Below are 27156 nucleotides of genomic sequence, written 5' to 3' on the forward strand. Positions count from 1 at the left end.
TGGTTTGGTTCAGTATACCTTCTAAGCTCTCCTTTTCTATGTTATTAAGCCCATTTACAGCTTTTAAAAATTATTATGTTCCCCTAAAAGATAAAAGTTATAATTTTTTTGTGGGTTTATGTAGAATGAGAAACTATATTTGGAGTTTGGTATTGAGATGTTTTCATACACAATTTATAAGTACTGTGTTTAGATTTAAAACATTACATTTTCTTTTAGAAATTCCTAAAGTCTATTCACTACTTTGATTCAGTGGAAGTTTTTTAGTAGTTTCTAAAATGATATTTTTACTGTCACTTTTCGAAAATAATGTGCACTAGGAGAGAAATTAGTTTTAAGATCTGTGTTACATGTGTATCATCTGAATGGGCTTTTAAATGTTAAATTAGATGTGCAGCTAGGAAATTTAAAAATATACATGCAAGTCAACATGCTACAGATAGGATAGTAGTTCATTGCAGATTTTTTTCTTATATCAGTTTATTGTAGTTTGCTTTTTAATAATTTATATATTGAAGGTAATCTCTGCCAAGAGGTTGTTAAAGAAATATTTCCAGGTACTTGAAAATCATTTAAATAACCTCTTGAGGAATGTAATAATTCACTTACATTAATATTAGTACTTTTTAGTAAAAAACTTTTTATTAAGGGGAAATACCCATTTCATTGACTAGTTTCAGAATGTACATACTTAGTAACTGGCCAAAATACTAAAGTTTTCTTTTACTAACTCAAGGATGTCTTATTTTTAGTGCCTATTTTATTTGAAAAGACATCCTTTACTTTGAAATAAATGAAATCTTTATGAAAATAGAAAACTATAAAAATTGCTAAATCTTAAGAAAAAGTTAATATATAGTACATATGTATTAGTGTGGTAGTTTTATAGTTATTAAAAATGATTACATAGTAAGCTGGTTGTGGTGGCTTATGCTTATAGTTCTAGCATTTAAGAGGCTGAGGCAGGAGAATCACAGGTTCTAGACCAGTTTGGACAACATTGTGAATTCTAGCAAGAACCTGTGTCAAAAAAACAAACAGATGTAAACTACAACCAAAACTGAAAATAGCACACCCACTCCCAGTAATTTGTATAAGATATTAAAGGAGATGCTTGTCTATTTAGTTTATTGATTTCTGCCAGGATTTTATGAAATGTATAGGAAGCAGTTAGGACTCAGTGTACTCTTTTTTTTTTTTTTTCCATCATTCAGCATTTTGTTACGTTAGGGATTAACAAAACATAGAAATTTGGTTACACTGTTGACTTTGGCAAATCAGTGCCTCAAATCTGAGGAGTGTGGCGGTTAGTGTTATCAACTTAATTTTCTGAAGATGAGCCTTTGAGCATATCCATGAAGATTGAATATCTTGGTTATGTTAATTGAGGTGGAAAGGCCCCTGTCCACTGTGTGGTACCATTCCCTGTGTAGTAGAGTAGAGAAAGCTCTTCGTTCTGCTTCTGGATTCGATGTGACCAGCTCTATCCAGCTTCTGCTGCTTTGATTTACTTGCCACTAGAATCTGGAACTGTGAGCTAAATATTCTTTTTCCCTGAAGTAGCTTTTGTCAGAGTATCTAATTACAACATGAAAAGAAACAGAGACAGTAAACAACACCAGTTTGTAGGAATTGACTAAATCAAATAACTGAGAGACAGCATGACCACAATAACTTTGCATTTATATTTCTTAAGTTAATGACTTTTTAATGTGTACGGTTGTTTTGCCTACTGTATGTCAGTGAACAGATTTGGTGCTTGTAGAGGCTGGAAGAGGGTGTTGGATCCCCTGGAGCTGAAGTTGCAGATAGTTGTGAGCTGCCATGTGGGTGCTGGGAATTGAGTCAGGGTCCACTGTAAGAGCAGCCAGTGCTCTTAACTGCTGAGCTGCTCCTCCAGCCTCCATTTATGTTTTGAGATGAAGATTTTCTGTGTAGCCTAGGATATACTTGAAGTTCTTCATGCCTTAGCCTCCCTAGTGTCAGGATTAAAGGTGTACACTACTTTGCCTGCCTTAGTTTTGCATTCAGTTTTTCTGTAAAGAGTTCGTAACTCAAAATACTGTGAGCTGTGAGAGACTTAAATGTTAAGACTAGCTTGGTTTTGAATAAAGAATAAACTGTGAGTAGGATGAAACTGCTAAATCGCCTGTATATACTATATGAATTGTTGTTATATCAGATTTTTAACTAAAGTATTACAAATTGAAAATTTATATTTAAAGCATTTTATTTTTATGTATAATATATTTAAGTAGTGAAAGTTTACCAGTTATTTTCTATAAACTGATAAATTTTAATGATCTTTCACAATTATTATTTTTTAAGCATTTAAAATTGAAATACATTAATTGAATTTAATGTGAAACTCATTAAAGACATACTTAAACAGGCTTTATAAATCAGCTAGATCGACTAAATGGAAATAGGAAAATGTCTATATAGAGTAATTATTTTATAAACCCCAGCTAGGTGTGGGGATGCAGCTCAGTGATAGAGCACTTGCTTCACACACACAAGTCACAGGGTCCTGGCTGTGCTCTCCAGCACCGTAAAACAAAGCTATTTAGCTAGGATTAGTCTTTGTTTTGGTGACCATTTAGTCTTCCATGTGTTGTGCCATCTGCTTATCAACTTAAAAGGTTATTGGTATACTAATGACTATTTCATTTACTAATTTCATGTTGTTAATTACTGTTGTCTGTAAGCATCTGAGTAATGGTTTTACATAGTCTTTCAACATTGTGTTGAACCACTAATCTCATGGAAAGCTGTGATGATAGCATTCTTTCCAGATGAAACATATAAATATATGCATGTATTTCTGAAATGTGTTAATACTAAACTTTTTTAAAAGATAAAAATTGGCTGAAGAATTTCGCAAATACTTTGTTTTTAAATTTAGTATGGCATTGTTGAGAAACGACAGCCTCATTTGCACATACTCAGTATTGTACTCTAACATACCGTGTGTCTGGTTAGTGTTTGACTTAGTGACATCGTTTGAAGACTTTGGAAATCATATTGTACGTTTGCATGGTCTTAGAAAGTTTCTCAGGAAAGTATAAAAGTGGTAAACAAAAAGGTATACAGTGGTAAAAGAATTACAGTTCATGTGACTTTGCACTCTCTGTTCTCTCGTTTATCTTTAGTCTGCATTGGATTGGTGGCCTAAGATTGACGCTGTATATTGTCACTCAGTTGAACTTCGAAATATGTTTGGTGAAACCCTTCATAAAGCAGTGCAAGGCTGTGGAGCACACCCAGCATTACGGATGGCACCAGTAAGAAACCATGGGTTTGTGTTCTATCCGTGTGCTGCATTTCCAGTGTCTTCTCCCTCCTGCTGACAGCGTTAGCGTGCCCACTGTCCTCCCTTCCCTAGGAGTGCTGTGTCGTGGTGCCACTGCTGCCCACTTAACCACATTTGCTTTTCACTTCATTTTCTTAAAGTTTCCAGAAAATGTTAACGTCTTAATGAATGTCACCTTTCCTGTTTTCAGTTTAACTTTTCTTACCCAGCCGTGGTGATTTGTTTACTACTTTCAGACCCTGGGTTAGAGCTGGTGCCCTGATGCTGAATGGTAGACAGGAAATTAGACATAGAGTAGAACAGCTGGGACTTAAAGGATTTATGTTTTAGTAAATATGATCATTTAGCAAAATTTGAGCAAAAACTGATAGGAGGTTGACATTGATGTTTATTTAAACTTATCATAGGCTTACTTTGAAATTGTGTTCCAGGAGACTGGTTACTATAGAATATAAATTCATAGAGAGGGAGTTGCTGTAGTTGACGACAGCATTGTGCCAGTGATTTCTTGTATGTAGGAGGAGCATTTACATGCTGACTCCTGACATTGACTGCTGGTGCTTTGCTTCTGCTTATTTTCTGTTCTTACTGGCTGCCGTTGCTCACATAGTCAGATGCCAACCAGTCCCTGTTTTGCGTGGCAGAGGGCTTCTGTGGCTGTGAGTATATATGACCCATTGTAACTACCTCAGAGAAGTCCTTTGTTTCCTTGACTTGTCTGAGTATAGTTACCATTATAGTCACGTCACATCATTCAAATGAACATGCACATATCTTCACCTGTTGGTTTATCTCATAAACTAGCCAGTTCACATGTATATTGAAGCAGGTTCCTCTCCAGCATGCTTATCTTTCCAAGATCCTAAGGACAGTATATAAAATGTGCAAAATACCTCGCTTTATACAGTTAGGTTCACTCTGTCCAGTTGTCAGTAACAGTTTCTGAAAATCTTAAAAGTACACCAGATGTTCAAATGAGGACGTTTTCTATACAAGGTGCGATCCTATTTTTATCCTAAAATGTTTATTTTTTGCTAAAAATAATAGCTGAAAGGGCATGTCATTTATGTTTTTTTCCTTTCTTTAGCACTGGAGCTCAATCCCAGGTTACCCTTAAATGTCTAACATGTACTGTGCTATACCCCCTGCCCCAATTTTATTAAATAAAATTTAATATGCAAGCTTTCTTTAGTTTACTTTTTTGTCATGGCATGCACATATTTTTAATGTAAAATATTGTTACAGGTATATATATGTTAGTGGTAACATATATAGTAGCTATGTAAATATTTCTTAACTAGACATTTTCTTTAAGTTTTAGTAATTCTTTGAATTTACCCCCACCCTGTTTTTTGCATTAGGAGGGCATGCTAACTGTCAAACCCAGAGGGGCTTTACTATGCCCAACTGTACTACTGATCTATATCCCTAACCCCAGCTTACTGTGTGTTTACCTCTTTATGCTGATAGGAATAAAAATTGGAATTGGTGGAAAACCATATTTGCTTCCTGTTTTATATTCAGCCCAACACCAGTTTTTACGCATGAGTGCTGAAATGAAGTGAACCTCATTTATTCTTTTGAACAGCCACAGATTTGGTTGGTGGTCTGACATATTGTACATTTTGAATTTCTTAGATTTGGTGGTTAGTTGACACTAGGAGGCCCTACATTATGCTTTGATCACTGTTTTCTTAAAGCTGTAACTAGAGAGGATTTCTTGTGGCCCAATGATATGATAAAAATTTTGTTTTATTTCTGTTTTTATTTACTATTATTTTTGGAAATATCAATATACATTTAGCTTTTAGACTCACTGTAAGCTTTTTTTTTTCCCCTTTGAGATACAAACTGTGTAGCTTTGGCGGACCATGAACTTACTGTCTTCCTGCTTCTACCTTCTCAGTGTTCTAAAAGATTCATTTTTATTATTTTTAATTACATGAGTATATGTATGGGTATGTACACATAAATGGAGATGCCCATGGAAGCCAGAGGCATTAGATTTCCCTTTGAGCTGGAGTTAGAGGTTATTGTGAGCCATCTGATACCACTGAGCCATTTCTCCAGTCCTTTAGAGCTCTGTATATTTGTATGTATAGTATAATGAATGTATGTGTAATGGCTGTAGGAAAACTTCCTGGTTAATATTTTTATCAGAGAAAATGGCAAATTAATATGACCCAATTGTATAGAGTAAGGAAGTTTTAGAGTTTGGGGAATCTTTAAGGTAAAAACACTATTCTTGGTGTTAATGTGTGAATAGACCATGTATATATCTGGTGCTAATACTAGGATCATGGGTTGTTTCTGGTTTACATTGCTTGAAATGATTTTGGTAGCTCTTAGGAGTTCAGCTAAACCTTCACTTGACTGCAGATGCAGCAGTTCAGAAGTTCTGTGTAGCTGGGCATAATGGACATACCTTTAATCTAAGGTGGTGCAAACAGGCAAATATCTGTGAGTGGGAGGCCAGTCAGGACTGCACAGCAAGATTGATTGATTGATTGGTTCCTAAAAATTTGACTATTGGGGTTCTTTCTCTTTCATAAAACCAGTTTAATAAAATGTTTAGATTAAGATGGCCTCTTAAAGACCTGCCTTCATAATGTTCCTCTGGTACCATGTTTCTAGGTATTGTTCTGAAGCTGCTTTTGATCATTGAAACTAGCTGCTTTCATATGACTATTGTACCCATATTTCTTTCTCCTTTTCTTTTTTCTTTTTGGCACTTTAGTAGTATTTTTATCTCTTTGAAACATTTGTCTGAGTAATAATTTATATTTTAAAACAAGAAATGTGCTTTAATAAAATTAAAATGTGAAGTTTAAAATTTTTGTCTTAGATGATATCTTGGCATAGATGTTTCTTACCAGTCTGTAAAGTCAGCTCCAAAGTCTCAAGTTGGCAGATGGTTTTGGTTCCTAATAACAACCTGAGACTTTGGCCTGGGAATTTCTTGCCTTGTATAGCTGACTGTCTTTAGCCAGAGCACATGTGTCCATTTAGATCCTACTAATATTTGCAATACAGAAGATTAGATGGTAAATGAAGTCTTTTTTTAAAATATATATACTGATGACCATTAAATTATAAGAGGTATTTGGAATTTCTCAAGTCTTAGATTTCCTATTAGTCAGTTATACTACAGAACAAAATTTACATGTTAGCACCTGGCATTAAACCAAAAATTACTTTAAAAGTGATTACTAAATCAGAGAAAACGTTTAAGTACTGGTTATCGTCTGACTGTGTGGTTCTTGTGCCGTGCTCATCACACTCAGTTACATCATAGTGAGTTTGTTCTGTGAAGGCTTTACCTTGATTTCCTATTAGACTTTGAAACATACACACATGTGCAAGCACACACACATATCTCCAGAGCACACATCCCACAGAACTTATTAAATGCATCTGATAAACATTTCCTTTCATGTTAGAGAGTTTGGATATTTCATTTCTTAAGTGCTTAAAAATTGAGAACTGTGCGTGTCCTGTGATGTATTCATCTTCAGTTGTTAACTGTAAAGGAAAATGGCCGATCTACAGAGACGTTTGCCATGGTTGAATAAAGGCTTCATAGTCTGCTCTCCCTGTATCTTTATATGTACTCACTATAGGCATCCAGGTCAAAGTAGATTTGTGTGCGTGTGCGTGAATGTGTCTGTTGGTTAAAGGAGATTTATTTTATGAGACTGGAGAGAAGGTAGAGTGACAGTGTGACAGTAAATCCAGAATGCAGTTGTTAGATTTTTTTTTTAAATTGACTAACATCCAGAATTAATCATTTTAATCAACCATAATATCTCTGTGATTGAACTACATTTCCACCAGTGTTCTGTTTTATGAAAATTTTTATGCAAAAAGATAAATGCGGGCATCCTATAACTTAAAGGAGGAAATGCTGTCAAAATGAAAAAGCAAGTTCATAACTAAAGCCATAAATAGAAAAGTTGCCTACAGAGAATGTTTCATGAGTTCTAAAGAACATACTTTTACTTCTGTCTGACAGTGATGTTTGTTTCCTTCTGTGTATATCTAGGATTCACAGTGGTTTTCCATTTCTCTTAGGACAGCCAAGGGGCATCTTACAGTTGATAGGGTTGCAGTCCGTAGTGTATTTTATCTGTACATGTGGCATAACTATTTGCTAGTTTGAATTCTCTAGTATGTATATGTGTGTATGATATAGATACAGTATTTTTCCTTAGTATTTTCATACTTGAGAATCACTTTTTGAACCCAGGAGTTAACTTGATATTATACCTCTAGTGTTTTAGATTATTATTAAATATTACTAGATTGTTATATAAGAATAATATAAATGCTATAAAAACATAATATAAATGCAGTGTTAAATGTATGCTTATTAGCTTATGCTTCTACCAGTATCGTACATTTGGTGGTGTGAAATGTGTGTTTTCAAAGCATTTTAAATAATTTCTTTTATAAAGTATAGCTATTATTCTGAATCTGATATCTGATTCTTACTAAGTGGATGCATGTTTTTGCTTTGTTATTAGAGTCTTACCTTTAAGGAAAAGGTAACAAGCCTTAAGTTTAAAGAAAAGCCTACGGACCTAGAGGCAAGGAGCTACAAGTATCTTCTTTTGTCTATGGTGAAACTGATTCATGCAGACCCAAAGCTTTTGCTTTGTGTAAGTATTTTTAATGAAATGCTTTGAAATTATTCCACTAATTTATTTGAACTGAAAGGCCAAAATCCTTTTAAATTATGAGTAACCTCTAAGTATTGCTAAGAAAGCCAATTCCAGAGAATTCTAATATAATTAGATCACATTTTCTGACCTTTTCCTTCTCCTTGAGCTGTCTTCAGTAGCGTCACTTGCCCTCGTTCTGCAGTGTAATCACAGAGTTCTGGGGTCATGTGGGACAAACGGCTGTAGAAGCCGTGTGCTCAGCATCTGGACTGCTCGTTCCTTTTGCTGTTGCTGAGTAAGTTAGCTTTTGTAACTAGCTCCCTGTGTTCCTTTGATCAGCCTTCTATTATCATTGGCTCTGCCTGTAACCGTATTAGAAGAGAAAGTTGAAATGAGAGCAGTTAGTATCCAATTATTGCCATAACTCTGCTTTTTATTGCTGCAAATGGTATTCTATTCCTGAGAACATGACTTTTGTAAGCAGAGTAATTAAGAACTAATGTAAACAGTGTAACCAAGTGGACGTACATGAGGAGTAAAAGCACAGGCTCTGGGGAAGGACCGATTTGTTTCACCTTAGGTTTCTCATCTGAAAGTCGGCAGTAATACTGTTCCTTCCGCAGAGACCGTTAAGACCAAAATATGTGTAAGGGTTTTAGGAGCAATTCCTAGCATATAATAAGCAATAAAATCAGGTACTGATATTGTTAATAAGATACAGTTAGCATTAGCATTATTACTGTCCAAGTAGAACAGCTTGAATTGTTCACAGGATGACATGTTCAACGTTTCCCATGCTCTAGTCCTTGGAGACCACGCCAGATGACATTTCTACTGCTTTCCTCAGTGTCAGGCCTATGCTGTACAGGTGCTCTTCAAGTTATCAAAGTGAAGGCATTCATAACTAATTGGCTGTGGTTTCAAGAATTCTGTGAACCCCACGTGTGTGTGTGTGTGTGTGTGTGTGTGTGTGTGTATGTGTGTGTGTGTGTTTGCGCACATCCACGTGCACACATGTGTTTTGTTTGGTTTTTGAGACAGAGTCCTGGCTGTGTGTATAGTAGATTGGCATTGAATCTGCTATGTAGGCCACACTGTTTTGTTGCACATCCCAGGCTGACTTTAGACTAGATGCTCTTGAGGACCAGAATTACAGGAATGAGCTATCATGCCTCCACTGCAGAATTTAAAAAATATTTACACATGAGTGATTTTTCTGATAATGAGAGATAATAGAGCCAGAATGGATGAAGTTCCCAAAGAATGGGTTACCCCAAAAGAAGACCTTTCTGTGTTTTTGAAAAGCCCACCCAAATTTCAAAGTTAAGTAGAATAAATAGTTAAATCCTTAGATTGGAAAAATTCTCTAGAATTTGTCAGTAGACTCTGAAAATAACACTTTTTTCTCTTGGTTTCTCTGGCGTGTGGTATGAACTGTGGTGACACGCACTGTGCTTGCCACATAGCTCAGGCTCCTCTATGTACAAGGCTGTAGGCTGTGGTTTATGTTCACCAGTGGACAGGGTGGACAGTGTATCTCATGGTAAGTTGTTATTGTTGAAGAAGCAGGGTTGAATTGTTTGAGAGAAAATCATTTTAAGTATACTTTGCTATTTTCCAGGAGTTGTGGAGTCCTTTTTATTTCCTTGGTGATGTTGAGGATTGAACTAGAGTCAGGTGGTCTCCTAAGGCCAGCAGAGGCTCCACCCCTGGCGTACCCCTGTCTTTGTGGGGCTTTTGTTTTGTGTCTGGGGGAGTTGGGAGTTCCTTTGATAGGCTGATTGTCACTACCTAGGCCAGCTGCCTCGCTCCATGGAGGTTGCTTTCTTTGCTGCCATCTAGTGGTTAAGTGGCTTTCCTCAGTAACCGCAGGACAGTAAAACAGTATTTTACACATAAGTTCTAAACCTTAGTTAATAGGAGAAAGGTAAAGATGACCTCAGTCATGCCATCTTGTTGGAGGAGTTTTGTTCTGTGACTTTGTTCCTGTCACTCCATGGTTTCCCAGCTTCCTAAGTAAGGGCTATCATTTCTTACATTCCCCAGTCATTTCTCTTCATTACGTTAGTGTCCTCTTTAAAGAGTCTTGTTGATGTGTTTATAAAAAGATAAAAAGGAGAACAGGTATGGGAGAAGCGGGTGCCCCAGCGGGCCCATGCTGAGGTATCCCTTCTCGGTGCAGACCAGCCACATGAAGGCATAGTATATTATTTAGTGCATGGGGAGGGGAGTTGAGAGGGTAGTAGAGGCAAAGAATGGCAGGGGGAGGGAAGGGCAAGGGAGGAGAGGGGATGAGAGAAGAGGAAAGAAGAGAAGAGAAGTCAAGACCATCTATGAGCATGTGGAGAGAGGGGGAAAGGGAATGGGGAGAGCAAGAGGGAGAGGAGGGGGTCAAGCAGCCCCTTTTATAGTCAGGCACACCTGGCTGTTGCCAGGTAACTGTGGGGTGGAGCTTAAACAAAATGCTAACACTTGTCCTGCCTGGTCCAACTTCGTATCTTTTAGCTAAAGTTGCTCATGACTAACAGGTAAGTGAATCTCTGAGTTCATGGCCAGCCTGGTCTAAAGTTTGAGTTTCAGGATAGTGTGGGCTGTGCAGAGAAACTCTGTCTCAAAGAACAAAAACAAAAACCCCAAATTTAAAGTTTGAAGGGGCTAGAGAGATGGCTCAGTGCTTAAGTACTTCCTGCTTTTTCAGAGTTCCCGATTTTGGTTCCCAGAACCCACACAGGCAGCTCGCTGTTGACTAGTTCCAGCTCCAAAGAGTCCAGCACACTCTCCTGCCTCCGTGGCTGCCTGAGCACACGTTCTGTATACACAGACATGCACACATGCATAGAACTAATGCATTTAACAAAAATAAAACTAAGTTTGCTTTTCTTTTGCAGAATCCAAGAAAACAGGGCCCTGAAACTCAAGGTAGTACAGCAGAACTGATTACAGGGCTCGTACAGCTGGTTCCTCAGTCACACATGCCAGAGGTCGCTCAGGAGGCTATGGAGGTAAAGGGAAGTGAATTCTGGGCTCTTGAAAGAAAGATTGTAACTGTCTCTGTTCTTTTTCTAAGAACTTAATTTTTAAAAAAATTATTTGACTCTTTCTATGAGCTTGCTTTTACAAATATATTTTAAAAATTTTAAAGTGTGTGTGTGTGTGTGTGTGTGTGTGTGTGTGTGTGTGTGTGTGTGCACGTGCATGAGCGCGCGCACTCAGGTACGTTGAAGTCAGACAAAACTCAGGTTTCTGGCCTTGGATGGCAAATACCTTCAACAGCTATAATCATCTCATCAGCCCCTACAAATTCCTTTGTTTTGAGATAAGATTTTTATTCTATTCTAAATCCTAAAACAATATTCCTCCTTCAGCCATTGTACTGGCTGGAATTATAGTTATGTGCCACAAGTCCTGTTGTATTTGGATTACACGTTGTAAAAAGTTTTGGAAGTTTTAGTTTATTCCTTCAGCTATTATTGTGTTTGCATAATGGGGTTAGGCTGTGTATGCACTCACTGTGGCATATGTGGGGTTTGTCTTCTCTGTCCACCTTTCGTGGGTTCTGAGGATTGAAGTCAGGTTTTCAGGCTTCCGTAGCTGAGCCGCAGGGACTGGAGGGTGGATATTCAGTGGAGGACTGCCACAAATACTGCTACTAAAGCTACTGTATCATTTACTACTTCCACTAACCGTGTATTGGTTTTTGGTATTTCTCTACTGTTGATGACACTTGTTATAGCCTGTTTTTAAATTAGAGTCAATGCACTGTGTTAACAAAGTTGACTTTTTACAAAACGACATTTGTAGCTGGGTAGTTGGGGTGCATGCCCTTAATTCCAGCCCTCGGGACACAGAGGCAGGTGGATCTCAGAGGCAGTCTGATTTCAGCCAAGGCTACATAGAAAGACCCTATCTCAAAACTACAAAAATCTACATTTACTTACTTATTGTGTGGGAGGATGTGTGCATACCACAGCATGTATGAAGAGGTCAGAGGATAACTTGTAGGAGTTGGTTCTTTCTTTCCACCTTTTGGTCCCAGGGCTCAAACTCAGGTTGTCAGGCTTCTACTGACAACAGACACCTTTGCTCCCTGAGCCAGCTCATCAGCTTAGAGTTTACTGTTTGTTAAAATCATCTTTAATCTGTGTTTTATAGTCCAGTCATCATCACCCTCCTGGTCTGTTCTCAGTTCCTCCTCCCACACCTACCTCTGTCTCCAATATGATGTTCCTACCAACACCCCTTTCCACTCCAAGTCTCTCGAGGGTTAGATGTGTTTTTTTTTCACTGAGGCCAGACCAGGCCATCCTCTGCTGTATATGTGTCAGGGGCCTAGGACCAGCTGGTGTATGCTGCCTGGTAGGTGGTTCTGTGTCTGAGAAATCTCAGGGGTCCTGGTTAGTAGAGACTGCTGGTCTTCCTATGGGGTCACCCTCTTCCTCACCTTCTTCTAACCCTTTCCCAATTCAACCACAGGGGTCCCTGGCCAGTCTATTGGTTGGATATAAGTGTCTGCTTCTATCTCTGTCAGCTGCTTGTTCGGCCTCTCAGAGGGCAGCCATGCTAGGCCAGGCTTTTATCTGTAAGCACATCATAGCATCAGTAATAGTGTCAGGCTTTGGAGCCTCCCCTTGAGATGGATCCCAATGGACTGGTTACTGAACCTCCTCCGAGTTTACTTGTAAGTGTTATTTTTGTACTGACAACCTAAATGTACACCTTTAAACGGAATTTATCATTTTATAATTAACATATACAAGTAATTTAAGATTTAGAATATATTCAGCCCAGAAAGTTTCCTTTCTGCAGTTAATACTCCAACCCTTGTTCTACAAACTTAATAGTCTGATTTTGCAAATGTGGTTAGTTTTACAAGTTTGTAGTTCCTAAATAGAACTCATCAACGTGATCTTACTTTGTGTACCCCCTTAAATTAGGAATTTTTTTGACATGTGTGTTGTCGCACATGTTATTTCCCTTTTCCTAGTTATTGATGGATATTCCATTGGCTCGTTCATTAATGGGTTCATTGGTAGACAGCAGGCATTACTACTGAATGTCAGCCTTGTATCCCTTTGCAGTCCCCATCCCTTTTTAATCCCATGTCTTCCCCTGGGCTCCTTTGTAATAATTGATTTGCTTTGTTAATGTAGATTAGTTTGTATTTTAGATAAATGAAATAAGTTTTTATTTTTAGTTTGGCATAATTGCTGTAGTTGTACTGTGTTAGTGGTTGATTGTTTTCAAGATTCATCTTGTTTTACTCTATTTAGTCCTATTATAGGAATATAGCATAGCTCGTTTACTCATTTATCTGTTGATGAGCATTTGTGGTTTTGCTTTTGGCTATTTAGAAATACAGCTTTTGCTGGGTGGGTATGGTGGTGTATGCCTTCATTCCCAGCATTCAGGAAGCAGAGGCAGCTGTAGGTTTGAGGCCAGACTAGTCTATATGGTGAGTTCCAGGCTAGCCTGCTACAGAGTAAGAATCTGTTACTAAAAATGATTTTGATGATGATGATGGAAAAAAGCTAGCCTCTAGATATTCTCTCTCTCTCTCTCTCTCTCTCTCTCTCTCTCACACACACACACACACACACACACACACACACACACACACACGTAATATGAACAGATCTTTTCTTTCTCTTGAGTAAGTTCTAACTGAGGCAAAAATCTTGCTGTGTGGTCCCACAAGAGACATGGCATAGATGTAAGCACACTGGAAGACAGTACAAGTGTGGATAAGTGTACTGTAGTACATAGAAAGTGAGGGTGTTTTACTTATGTGTAAGGGTGTGTGTGTGTGTGTGTGTGTGTGTGTGTGTGTGTGTGTGTGTGTGTGTGTGTACGCACAAGGATGTGGGTTGCATACAGGTGGCTGTCCACTGGCTGAGACAGATGGAACAAATTCAAGTCTTCTGAAAGAGCCGCAAATGCACTTAGCTGCTGAGCTGTCTCTCTAGCCCCAGATTCATTGGAGAGAGAGAGAGAGAGAGAGAGAGAGAGAGAGAGAGAGAGAGAGAGATATGAAGATCTTGTTGCAAAGGTTCAGTTTGTCTAGGAAGTAAAACTGCATCAGGTTAGTAAAACTTCAGAATATATAAAACAAAATATGAAAAACCCTGTAAAGAAAGAAGCTGTTTACAATGCAGAGTCATTGAGTACTTTCCTAACTTCCAGTAGGGTAAGGATAGCGTGGGGTCCTTGTCATTCATTAGAATACTACACTGAATGCATACAGTACTTTTTTTTTTCAAGAATACCTAGAAAATATTGAGCATAGGGGAAGACTTAAAAGTATCAAAGTATTGAAGTATTATTTTATTGCCTTAGAAGGATTAAGATAGAATTCAGTAAGATAAAAGTTTATAAATTTTAAAATGTGGATACTATGTTTTTGTTTGCATACTACTGAGTATAATTTGATATAACTACCCTTAAATGTTATTTATAATATCAGAGCTAAACATAAATGCTGAAGTTTACTCCTGGTCACAGAGCCAACAGAAGTGCACATGCCACTCACAAAGCACACACAGTGGTCAGCAGTGCAACCGAGTAGCAGCCATTCAGATATGTCAGCAGAGTAGACATTCCTGTTCTACTGATTTAACTGAATTCTATGCAGTAATGAAAGTAAAAGGGAATGGATTGGTGGCATGCTCCGTTAATCCCAACTCTTGGGAGACAAGAGACAGGAGTATGGTTGTGAGTTCCTGGCCAGCCTGATCTACATGGAGAGTTCCAGGCCACCCAGTGCTAAAGAGTAAGACCCTGTCACCAAAATGATGAAGGTGATGAAGAAGAAGAAAAGAAAAATTGATAGCCTTTAGTTCCCTAATATAGAAATCTAAGTTGTGAACAGAGTTTTCATTTTTTTTCTTGAATGAATTCAAGAAATTGTAAGACAACAACAGTAACAACAAAAGCGATAACCAAAAAATTCAGAACAGCATGGTTTACAGAGAGTTCCAGGACAGTCAGAGCTGCATAGAGAGACCCCGTCTAACAGTAAACTAAATCAAAATGAATTACTGATGAGTGCAAAAGCTGGGTGACTCTCACTGGCACGCTGTGAGTGAAAATAAGCAACGGCAGAGTGCGTCCGTCACTCCTTCACGTAAAGCTTTTCAAGCAGCAGTCTGGTGCCGGCAGTCAGAGCCGGTTCCTGGGAGGTGAGGTCTGAGTAAGTACATGCATTTTCCTCTAATAGCGTATCTGGAGGACTTTTAATTATTCATAGTAAGAGAATGGGTTTCTATTTAAGAGAGTGGTATTTCAACTTGGCATGCTATTAAACATATGCTGAAACCTATGTGAGCCATTCAGCAGAATTTGAGAGTACTTAGGACGTAGGAGATGGGTAGAATGTGTTTGGAGCGTTGCTGAAGCAGGTCAGTCACACAATTTGTAGCAATATGTATCATCAACAAAACATGAAGTAAAGTGTTTTCCAGCAAATTGTATCATCTCTTTATTGTCAATGTATTCTCTGATACTGGCATGATGATATAGTCACCCAACGTTGAGGTGCTTCTCAGGGCATGTCTCTGTCAAATGACACATGGCAGCATGGAAGATTAAAGCAGAAGGGGACATGGAAAGCAATATAAACTCATTGAAATGAAAAAAGCTAGTACATTTTTATTCAGATTATACAAAAAACTATTAAACAGAGAATGTGTCACCTAAAAAACCCTAAAATATCTCAGTCTTACCAAATGCCAAACTATTTGTAAATGACAGGCATAAAGTTGGGATTTGGGACTCAGCCTTTGTCCTTTGTACTCTATCAAAATACTGCCTTCTCTTCTTTCACCGTATGCATATTTTGAAGTCTTTCAAAAACACAGATAGGCTTTGGCAGTTTAACACCTTCCAAAAGAAAACCTTGGTATGCCTTAGGTTCTTTTTTTCTACATCAAACACTTTCCCCAAGTTCCTATGATAGGGCTGGAACCCTGGAAGCAGCACAGGCCATAAAGACTGTGCCTCACTGATGTTATCTCTTTATCTTGTCACACGTGTTTGTCTGCAAAGTTTAAATGGAATAAGAGAAAGCAAATGCTTTAAATTCCCAACCCAATGGGTGCCACTGTATGAAAAACAATAGACAATCCTAGAGTACCAGTAGTTGTATCAAGTGTCTGTACAATAATGGCAAACTGAATTTCACTTTGTGCTGTGCTTTTAAAATGGAAACTATAAATTACTTATTTGTTTCAAGTAACAGTTCATTGGTATTTCAATAACAGGTGCCTAAAAATCCTATATACATATTTACCATGGACTGAATGTGCAGAGCACAATAGAATTTGCTAGGGGGTGGGGAAATGTGGAACTGCAGTCTAGGTTGAGCAGGAGAGTCTTTGCTTTAATAACCTTTGATAGTTTTAATGTATAAAACAGCATATTTATATGGTAGTTACTTATTTAAATTGAGTTACTAGATACAAAGTTTACTTTGTTTTGCCCCTCTGTCAACTTTAGAAAATAACTTTTCTGTCTAAAAAGTTTATGTAACAAGGAAGTTAATTTTTACCATGTTTCATCGCGTGGGTTAATTTTGCTCTGTGTTAATTTTAGGGGAGAACATTTTGTTCTAGAGTTATTAATTCTTGAAATCTTGTTTATTTCTTAAAGCAGCTTGGTGTATGTATATCGTTCTGAATTAGTTCACAACTTAATGTGTATGACACTTAGGGTAAAGGTGGCAGTTCTGATTGGCTGTCAAAACCACGGTTTTCCCTGTTCTTAAGACTCAGACACAGCTAAGTTTGTTGGCATTTGCGAAACAAGTACTCCAGTGTTCTTTTTTCTAAAGAATTTTCAGCGTCCTCTCTTTTTTCAACTTTAGGCTTTGTTGGTTCTTCATCAGTTAGACAGCATTGATCTGTGGAATCCTGATGCTCCTGTAGAAACGTTTTGGGAAATTAGGTATATGCACTTTCAAATTTTAATTTTGTATTGTCTTTAAGTATTAGCTTTATAATATTTAGTTCATCGTCATATTTATTGTTATAACTGTAGATACTTTATAATTTTATATTTTATTTGAATTGAAAATATTAGAACATTTAACTCTCAGAAATACCACATACATGCAAAACAAAAGTTTTAAAATAGTGTTAATCTTTATTACCTGGTTACAAGTTCTACTTCATGTAATATCCTCTATGGTGTAGTTCTAAGCAGTTACAATTGTGTTTGTTGTTTTGAGACAGGGTCTGACTATGTAGCCTTGGCTAGCCTGGAACTTACTATTTAAACCAGACTGGCCTTAAAGTCATAGAAATTCACCTGCCTCTGCCTCTGGAGTGCTGGGTCTAAAGGTATGTTCTATCATGCCTGGATACAATTGTGTTTTTAATAGATTTTTTTCAGTTATAGGACTAAAAGTATTAACATTTTGCAGCTTTGCATTTTTAAACTAGGCACATAGCTCAGTAGTACAGTATATGATGTGCATTGAAAGGTGGGGGGAGCTATGATATTTTTTCAGTCTTCTGTATATACTAGTGCTTTTGGCGAATTAGTTAAAAACAGGCATATATGTATAAGAAAACATATGTAGGATTTCACGGTATATTTCTGAAGCTGAATAGATGGCTTTCTTTTAATGAGCATGAGGAAACCACATTAGGAAGATGGAAATCTATAAATAGCTCTGTCATTGTCTAATCGTAGACATGGATGTATTGGGTCGTGTGGAGTTCAAGTAGCTAAACTCTAATAATGGCACAGTCATTGGCAACATATGTAATTAACTTTTAATTTCACACATTATAAAAGAAAACTTTTAAATGCATTTATTTAACTTTATATATATTTCAACATATAATCAATTTGAATTGTCAGTGAAATATTTTATATTTTTCTTTCCATAAAGTCTTCAAAATTTGTAGTGTGTCTTACTACACTACAAATGAAAGCACATTCCATTTTGGACAAGCTTCACTTAAAATGCTCATGTAGTCATGTGGACGGCTCGTAGCTAAACTATTAGACAGCACAGTAGTATAGTATTGTAGAGTATAGTGAACAAGTTAGCAATCTTGTTCTCTAAAGGGTGGGAGGTGGGCCAGACTTCTTGGCTCACCCATTCTGTTGTGACTCTGCACTTTTACATTTGGAGCAAGAAAGCAGTTACAGACTGGGAATGAGGTGGTGTGGCTGTGTTCCATTGAAACTTCCTTTATAGATGCTGGGGGCATGGCTTTGTCCTACAAGCAGCAGTTTTTAAGTACTGGTTCCAGACTACTCTTTCTTTGCAGTCTTTGCTGTGTATATGAATTTACAATTTTTTTTTACCCCTACTGCAAGAATAAAATTCTTTTTAATTTATTGTTATTAGTGCTTGGATAAAATCTGTGAAGAAGTAAAACTAAGCCTTGTAAATGTATACCTATTATGAAATAATGTCATTGTATTGTATGATTATATATAATATAAAGTATATATTACATTCTTGATGACTCTGTAACAACGAACTTTATGTTACTGCAGTTCACAAATGCTTTTTTACATCTGCAAGAAATTAACTAGTCATCAAATGCTTAGTAGCACAGAAATTCTCAAGTGGTTACGGGAAATTCTGATCTGCAGGAATAAATTTCTTCTTAAAAATAAGGTAAGCACAGTGACATTCTTAAATTGGAACTATCTGGATAGTAAGGAGATGTGTTAATTTTCATTTTACTGCTGTGATAAACACATAAAAGCAATTTGGGTTACGTGTATATGGCTTACATGTCTTGGTGGCAGTCCATCATTGGGGGAAGCCAAGACAGGAACTAAAGCAGAGGCCATGGAGGAGCACTGCTTACTGGTTTGCTCTCTCTGGCTTGCTCATTATACAACCCAGGACCACTGGGTGACAACTATCTACAGTGGACTGAGCCCTCCCACATCAATCATTAACCAAGAAAATGTCCTACAGACTTGTCCACAGGCCAGCCTGAAGTAGGCATCTTTTTAATTAAGGTTCCCTTTCTAAGATTACTCTAGCTTGTGTCCAGGTGACAAAAAACTAACCAGCACAGGACAAATTAAAAAATTTTTATTAGCTAGATTATATCCTACTTCAATTCCTCCCTCAATGAAGTACTTAAGAGAAATAGAAGTACAGAAGGTATTATCTGGTAGTTCAACATTTAAATATTGTAGGCTTTGAGCTGATAAACTGAATCGTAATGAATTCTAGTTGACCTAAGAAGGATTCTGGGTCAGGCCTATGAAGAGTAGAGGCTACTGTAATCAGATGCCTCAGAGTGTTTTCTTTTTATTTTTAAGTCCTTATGACTTGGCTCTGAGGGCTAAGCTAATCCAGGAAATAATGTTTCAAATAGCCAAAGCGCAGAGGTTTTTAATCTAGGTAAAATTTGTATACCTCCCATAAAGATTTTGTCTCTTGGCTGGGTATGGTGGCACATGCCTTTAATTTTAGGACTGTTGAGGCCAGCCTCAGTTTAAGGCCAGCCTGAACAGCATAGTGGAGTCCAGGCCAGCCTGGACTATACACTGAGATGTTGTTTCAAACAAGGCCAGAGAATGGAGCTTAATAGTAGAGCACTCCAGTTGTATAGAGTTAGGGATGATTTCATCTTTTGAAAAAAGATCAGAAATCTTCTTTTAATTGGAATACAAATTTTTGGGCCTGAACTATTGAAACATATTGAAGTTGAACCTAATATTTTTTAACATGTCATTTTTATAATCAATATCAAGGTTTTTCTATTATGACATAGTTTAAAGAATACTTGATTTAATGAATTTTTATCTAGGCCTAGAATTATAGCTATAAGAAACCTTACTAAGCATCTTGATAAAATTTTGTTTAGAGGAGTACTGATGGAGAGGTAAGGTTATTTGTATCTGGCTTATTTTGTGTTTATGTCACAGAACTAAGTTTGTCCTGAAGAATTTTGTGTGCTGGCCTTTGGCATACTGTCTAATAACATGGTCAGTGTTAGTGTCTAGTAGTGAATCTAAAGTACTCTGTTAAGGGCTGGAGAAATAGCTCAGAGTAGTCATAAGAACTGGGATTCAGACCCCGGGCCCCATGGAACAAGCCAGGTAGGTGTCTATGTGTAATATCATCTCAGCTTTTAGAGGGCAGATACTTAAGGATCCTTGGAGCTTGCTGGCTTTCAACCTAGCTGAAAAATAATACCCAAGTTCAGGGATGGACCCTGCCTCAAAGGAATAGAAGGAAAGTGATAGGGGCGGTCACCTGACATGTATTACATGTGTGGATACATTCTCATATTCACACACCACACACACACACACACACACACACACACACACACACACACACACACAAATTCAAACAATATTTACCCAAAAATGAAACACTGGATTACCATGTAATCCTACTACTAGCTACCTAATGGGGTTGGGGAATGAGGGGCGGGGTCAAATGCTGTGACTGCGGTGTGCCCAGCATATAACTTTATTTTAAAGGTAATGTTCTAATTATCCTGACAAGGCAAAACTGAAATCTATAGATTCATAAAGTGTTACAATTTTCTTATAATAGATTTTATTTCACTAATCATCTATATTATACTTGGTTTGGAGGGTAGACAACTGAGAGGTGTTTAAAAGACAGTACACAAACCTTATTTACCACAATGGGCTAATAAATGTTTCTACAGGTAAAGCTTTGGAGCTGAGAGGAAGGTTTTCCAGGGCTGCCTTAAATAGAAAGTAGGCTTACACTAAGCCCTCTCTTGGTGTCATCACTTCAGGAGAGTTTTCTTCTTTCTAGCAGGCAGATAGAAGTTCCTGTCATTCTCTCTACCTTTATGGAGTAGGATGTGACCTGCCTGCTAGTGGAAATGTCACTCAGATGTCAGTTGATCATGAGGAGTCACTACGTACCTGTGCTCCTGGAGCCTCTCTGCGGAAAGGAAGAGGGAATTCCTCCATGGTAGGTAACTTCCGCTGTAACTTTCCTAGATCGTCCATCATCTCTGCTCTATCTTTCTGAGTGGATGTCGGTAAATTTCAATGGACAATTTAGTACATTAGTTACAGACTGTTCAGAATTTTGTTGTATTGCTGCCCACTGTAGAACCCTGGGCAAATTCTTTACAACTCTGTGCCTCAGTTTCTCAGATTTCAAGTGGTGATAACAGCACATGGTGGAGTACACCTACAATCTCAGTGTTGCGGAGGGTCACACGTTAGAAGTTTTGTTTTGTTTTAAAGACAGGTTGTCACTATGTAGCTCTGGCTGTCCTGGAACTTCCTGTGTACACAGGCTGGCCTCAAATTGAGATGTCTGCCTACACGACCACACCTGGCTTTTAAAATTTTCCTAAATGTGTATGGGTGTTTTGTGTACCTGTGTATGTCTGCACTCATGGATGCCTGGTGTCCACAAAGGCCAGAAGAGGGCTTCTGATCCCATGGAACTGGAGGCACGGATGGTTGTGAGCTGCCCTGTGGGTGCTGGGAGGCAAACACAGGTCCTCTGGAAGGACAGGCGTTGCTCTTAGTGGCCTTAACTGTTGGTTTTATCCCTCTGTTCCAGAGGGGACAGGTTTGAAGGCAGGTTTACATATTAAGACTGTCTTCCGGGGTTGGGGATTTAGCTCAGTGGTAGAGCGCTTGCCTAGGAAGCGCAAGGCCCTGGGTTCGGTCCCCAGCTCCGAAAAAAAGAACCAAAAAAAAAAAAAAAAAAAGACTGTCTTCCAAAAAACGAATGAGCAGAAAGCAATTAATAATAATAGTTAATAAAAATAATGAAAGTGGTATAATATTGTTGCTTCAGAGTTTTGAGACTTAAAGTAGGTAAAATGTAAATAGGAAAGTGGTTATTTGACACTGTGGCTGACATTCTGACGTAAAAAAGTCTATTCATGTAGAAGTTGAATTAAAGGAGGTTCAAATTGACTAAAATTACAACACAGTATTATTTTGCCTAATATTTGGATAAGTGTTGCTTAGATTTATTTCTTTCTCTTTGCTTTTATTTATTTATGTGTACATACATATATATACGCATTCACACAGCCTTGCTTTGTAGTTCAGGCTAGCCTTGAATTCGCTGTAATCCTCCTGCTTCACCCTTGCAAGTACTGTAATTAGGAGCAGTCATGCTTGGCAAGGTTTACATTTTTACACTGGGTCCACATCTGCCAGACTGGCTTTGATCCTCTTGCCTTTTCCACACAAGTGCTGAGATTATAGATTTGTATTGCTATGCCTAGTGGGACATTTATTCCTGTATGTAAATGTCCTTAAAACATGAATCATAATATGAGCAGAATTATGAAATCATTATGGAAGATTTTGTCTTTCAGACATAAAGTTTACTATAGCCATTGAGACAGAAACCTCACTGAGCCCTGTAGCAGCTGCATGCGTGCTCTGCCTGCATCCCTTGCATTTGCTTTACAAGTGTTTGTGGGAGTCTTTGTGCTCAGTGTTAGTTTTGGTTGTTTCAGCCAGTAGTGCTCACTGTTGCTTCCTCTTCCTTTGTCATCATGGCTCACCCACAAGTGGCTCCATTTTACTGCAGTGGACTCGCTGTTGTGGTGTCTCTAACAGTATATTTGTTGCAGACTATCTGTATTTCTGGAATCTTGGATAATACCTAATCCAGTTGAATGCGGTATCATAATATGAACCATATATTGGTTCACATTACCTGATTTAGAGTAAAGTACATCAGAAAAAGATCTTATTATTAAAAAGGCAATTTTTTTTTTTATTTTGTGTGCTGTGGTGGATATAGTACATTGTTGAGTTTGTAAATAAAGTCACCTCAGTTGCAGATACATCCCTCCTTCCTCCCAGGATAGCACAGCAGGGTGCAGTGGAACCCCACCTATATGCCGACAAGCCCAGACCAAGCTAGAAGTGGCCTTGTACATGTTTCTGTGGAGTCCTGACACGGAAGTTGTTCTGGTTGCTATGTCCTGTTTCCGCCACCTCTGTGAAGAAGCAGACATCCGATGTGGTGTGGATGAAGTGTCAGTACACAACTTCTTGCCCAACTACAACACATTCATGGAATTTGCCTCAGTCAGCAATATGTTGTCAACAGGTAATGTGGCTTTTTTTTTTTTCCCTTTCTCTTTAACCATGTTACTTTGACTGACATCTAATTACTTTTACAGTGGAGTATGTTTAAATAACAGTTTGAAAGTTTTCAGGGCTAACTCAAACCATTTCCTTGAAATCCTTTTCTGAATAAGGTAGATGAAATTTAGTGACATTTGAAACGTAATTTTCACTGAAATTTCAAAATGCAAACTTATTGATAACTGGCACTATAAGTTGCTGTTAGTTATAGATTATAGAAATTACTCTGCTTGAATTGTAAATGGGGAGATTTTAAACACCTAGGTATATATTTCCATACACATAGGTGGGAAGATGGCTGTTTTATGTTCAAGACCTTTTGGAGTTGGGGATCAATAAATACTCTTGTGAGAGCACATGTTCACCTCAATTGTCAGATTCATTTGTTCATTCCTTCATTCTGCTCTGTACATACAGAGGAGAGTGTTGGATAACTTACATGGAGGGGTTGGATAACTTAGTTATCCAGTTAGCTGTGAAGATGGCTCTAAGCACTGCTTGTTGTCTTTGTGTAGGAAGAGCGGCACTTCAGAAAAGAGTGATGGCCCTGCTAAGGCGCATTGAGCACCCTACTGCAGGAAACACTGAGGTATGGCCTCAGCCGCTGCAGCACCTTCCCCTCCCCATGTTACAAGCCTCCTGTTAGCTGCGTAATCAGAACAACTTCAGAAGCCAATCTGAGCTATGTGCATATTACAAGTAGGGTATTCTCAGAACCTGCATTACATGTTGACTTTGAATTCACCCCTAAAGTTGCTCCCTAGTGATAATTGACTTCATTTTAGGCCTGGGAAGATACACATGCAAAGTGGGAACAGGCTACAAAACTAATCCTTAACTACCCAAAGGCCAAAATGGAAGATGGCCAGGTGAGTTTGTTCAGTGAATTTTTGTGTATTAATAGATCTGTTGTTTCACTTAAGTAATCCTTTACGAGCTATGAAGAGTAGGATACTATATAGAGTTGTTTTAAGACTACTTGTGGTCCATCTAGGTCTGTACTGCCTCATCTTGTAGATATTAGCCACATGTATCTGTTAGAATGTAGCTTTTAACTCGTCTAATTAAACAAGGTAGACTTATTTTCTCAGTTTTACAGTAGCCAAGGTTCAGTATTTATTTTCTGTGTTGGATAGTAGAGATGTGAAAAGTTACATCACTGTAGAAATATTAAGCAGCTCTTGTAGAAACCACTTAGCTGGGAGACCATTTTCTCTTCGTTGTTCCTTGTCCCTTCATTGAAGTATTCAAAGAACATTTAGAAAAGATCTAATAGCTGTAGATAGAGAAAAATAATATTTCTAACAATTCTCATGTTGTATGTTTGCTTTGAGACAAGATCTGGTTATTTATTTCTGCTGGCCTAGAGCTTACTATGCAGAATAGGCAGTCCTTGAGCTTGCAGTGAGCCGCTTACTTTAACTTTCTAAACGCTGACTGTAGATGTGTGCCTCCCTGTCTGGCTCGCTATGCTGTGTTGTTAGATACTTTAATTAAAGGATCTGGTAACCAGACCATTGAACCCATTTTAAGGTTAAGTGCATTTAAACTTTGGGCATTTTATTTAACTATTATCATCAAGTGAATCATTTTATTAATCAACTACTACCATTATCTATTACCCCAGAAATTAATAATTAATTGGTTTGTGTATAATTATTTTGAATCACCCATACTGCTCTCACTATCAGGTCTTCGAGACAATCTGTCCTCTCCTGGCTGTTTGTTTGTTATGGTCACTTAGAGCAAGTAAATGTTTTAAGGAAATAATACAGCCTTAGATCATGAAAGTTTTTCTTGCAAGGGTGGGAGTATGGGTGTTGACTGTTTCAGTCAGCATAGAATTCATATACTATAGAGTTAATCTTTCATAAGGTGGCCAACCTAGTGACTGTATTTAGTATGTCACAGAATTCTTTAACTGGCAATTTATACACAATCAATTTTAGTACATTTTCATTTTCTCATGTAATGACCCTCTCACCAATCCTGTTCCCAAATAGCTATCTCTAGCTCTAACTTGCTGTCTTTCCTCTTCTCTGCTCTACCCCTGCAGCCTTGAGTAGCTGCAAATCTATATCTATTTCTACAAAATTACCTTCTGTGACCATTTTGTCCAAATGGAATCATAGATTAAATGGGCCTTTGTGAATAGCTGCTTTTCTCTTTCAGTTGTTTAAGGTTCATCAATACACATCAGAGGTTTTTTAAAAAGAAATTTGACATTTCAGGTTGATTTTATTAGTCTAGCTATGCCAAAAAAATGTATTAAGTGACTCTCTAATAAGGTGGGGCCTGGAGAGATGGCTCAGTGGTTAAGAGCTGTGCTTGCTCTTCCAGAGGACCTGGGTTTGAGTTCCAGCAACCACATAATAGCTTAGAATGGCTTGGAACACTAATTCCAGAGAATCTAACATCTCCTTTAGCTTTTTAAGGCATGCACAGTGTATACAGGCATACATGCAGGCAAAACATTTATACACAGAAAATTAGAAAATAATAATGTATATGGTAATTTCAAGATTTCTTTAAAATATCAAATGTACTTTTCCTACTGGAGGAAATTGATAAGAATAATTTGTAAGATTTTATTCAATCTATGTTGAATTCATGCTTTTCACAAAAAATGTTGTGCTTAGGCTGCAGAAAGTCTTCATAAGACCATTGTTAAGAGACGGATGTCCCATGTCAGTGGAGGAGGATCCATAGACTTGTCTGACACAGACTCCCTGCAGGAATGGATCAACATGACTGGCTTCCTCTGTGCCCTTGGTGGGGTGTGCCTGCAACAGAGAAGCAGCTCTGGCCTAGCAACATACAGCCCACCTATGGGCCCTGTCAGTGAACGCAAAGGGTCTATGATTTCTGTAATGTCTTCTGAAGGGAATGTTGATTCACCTGTCAGCAGATTTATGGACCGGCTTCTGTCCTTGATGGTGTGTAACCATGAGAAAGTGGGGCTTCAGATACGGACCAATGTTAAGGACCTGGTGGGTCTGGAGCTGAGTCCTGCTCTGTATCCAATGCTGTTCAACAAACTGAAGAGTGCCATCAGCAAGTTTTTTGACTCTCAAGGACAGGTGAAGCCTTCTCTACTGTGTTTTTACCCTTCTTTATGAATATAGTAATATTTGAAATAAATCAAGACTGTTTCTTTCAAATTATGTAAATTATTTAAATTGAAATAGTCTTTCAAATTATTTAAACATGATAATTCACTTACAGTTTTAAAAGTATCCATAATTATAGAAAAAAACAGGTAGTCTAGGGATCAGCCTGTTTCTAAAGAACTCAGGCCTGTGGCTATGCCTGGAGTTATGAATCTTGGATATGTGCATTTATACCTGTATGTATCTCCGTGTTTTGTTTGTTTGCCTCTGGTGTGCCTGCATGTGATAGTTACGTCCGTTTCATTGTCTTGGTGATGTTTCCTGTGCATTGATGTAATATCGCTAATGGGCTTTTTTTTATTTGTTTTTGTTGTTGTTTTGTGTGTGTGTGTGTGTGTGTGTAGGTATTATTAACTGACAGCAATACTCAGTTTGTAGAGCAAACCATAGCTATAATGAAGAACCTACTGGATAATCATACTGAAGGCAGCTCTGAGCATCTGGGACAAGCTAGCATTGAGACAATGATGCTAAATCTGGTCAGGTAAGCACTGTGCTCCTGAGTCATGGCAGAGCCTTACTTTTAAGAGGTAAGACCTCTTATGCACTGATAATGGGTGTAGTGAAATAAATTTGTCATTTTTTACTACAGACCCCAGTGTGAACTGTGGCAATAAGATAACCAAAAAGTTGTATGTTCCTACCTAAACAGAAGGTAAATATTATTCATGTCTAAAGTTACAAATTTTTATTCTGTGTTTAATTAGATATGTTCGTGTTCTTGGGAATATGGTTCATGCAATTCAAATAAAAACGAAATTGTGTCAGTTAGTTGAAGTCATGATGGCAAGAAGAGACGACCTCTCGTTTTGTCAAGAGATGAAATTTCGGTGAGTTGTCAGAAGAGCAAAGCAGGGTCTTGTAAATATTACGTTAAGTGAAGGATAGGAAAGTAGCAGGGCTCAGCTGTGTGGGC

General features: G+C 37.9%; 2 protein-coding genes across 5 annotated transcripts in view; both read left to right on the top strand.

The window, feature by feature from the left end:
* Positions 1-27156, top strand: part of Faul2 (FAU ubiquitin like and ribosomal protein S30 fusion like 2) — a 733200-nt gene that overhangs the window by 253984 nt on the left and 452060 nt on the right. The gene's annotated exons all lie outside the window — the stretch shown is intronic.
* Positions 1-27156, top strand: part of Nf1 (neurofibromin 1) — a 233101-nt gene that overhangs the window by 72731 nt on the left and 133214 nt on the right. For all 4 annotated transcript variants that reach the window (XM_063268411.1, XM_039085200.2, XM_039085201.2 and 1 more), the window contains 12 exon segments: positions 3153-3284; positions 7837-7971; positions 10863-10976; positions 16832-16911; positions 18481-18604; positions 20747-20908; positions 22783-23032; positions 23586-23659; positions 23856-23939; positions 25710-26150; positions 26585-26724; positions 26948-27070. In XM_063268411.1, coding sequence (XP_063124481.1) covers positions 3153-3284; positions 7837-7971; positions 10863-10976; positions 16832-16911; positions 18481-18604; positions 20747-20908; positions 22783-23032; positions 23586-23659; positions 23856-23939; positions 25710-26150; positions 26585-26724; positions 26948-27070 — 1859 coding nt within the window.

This window comes from Rattus norvegicus, chromosome 10 (assembly GCF_036323735.1).
Source record: "Rattus norvegicus strain BN/NHsdMcwi chromosome 10, GRCr8, whole genome shotgun sequence".
Classification (NCBI taxonomy): Eukaryota; Metazoa; Chordata; class Mammalia; order Rodentia; family Muridae; genus Rattus; species Rattus norvegicus.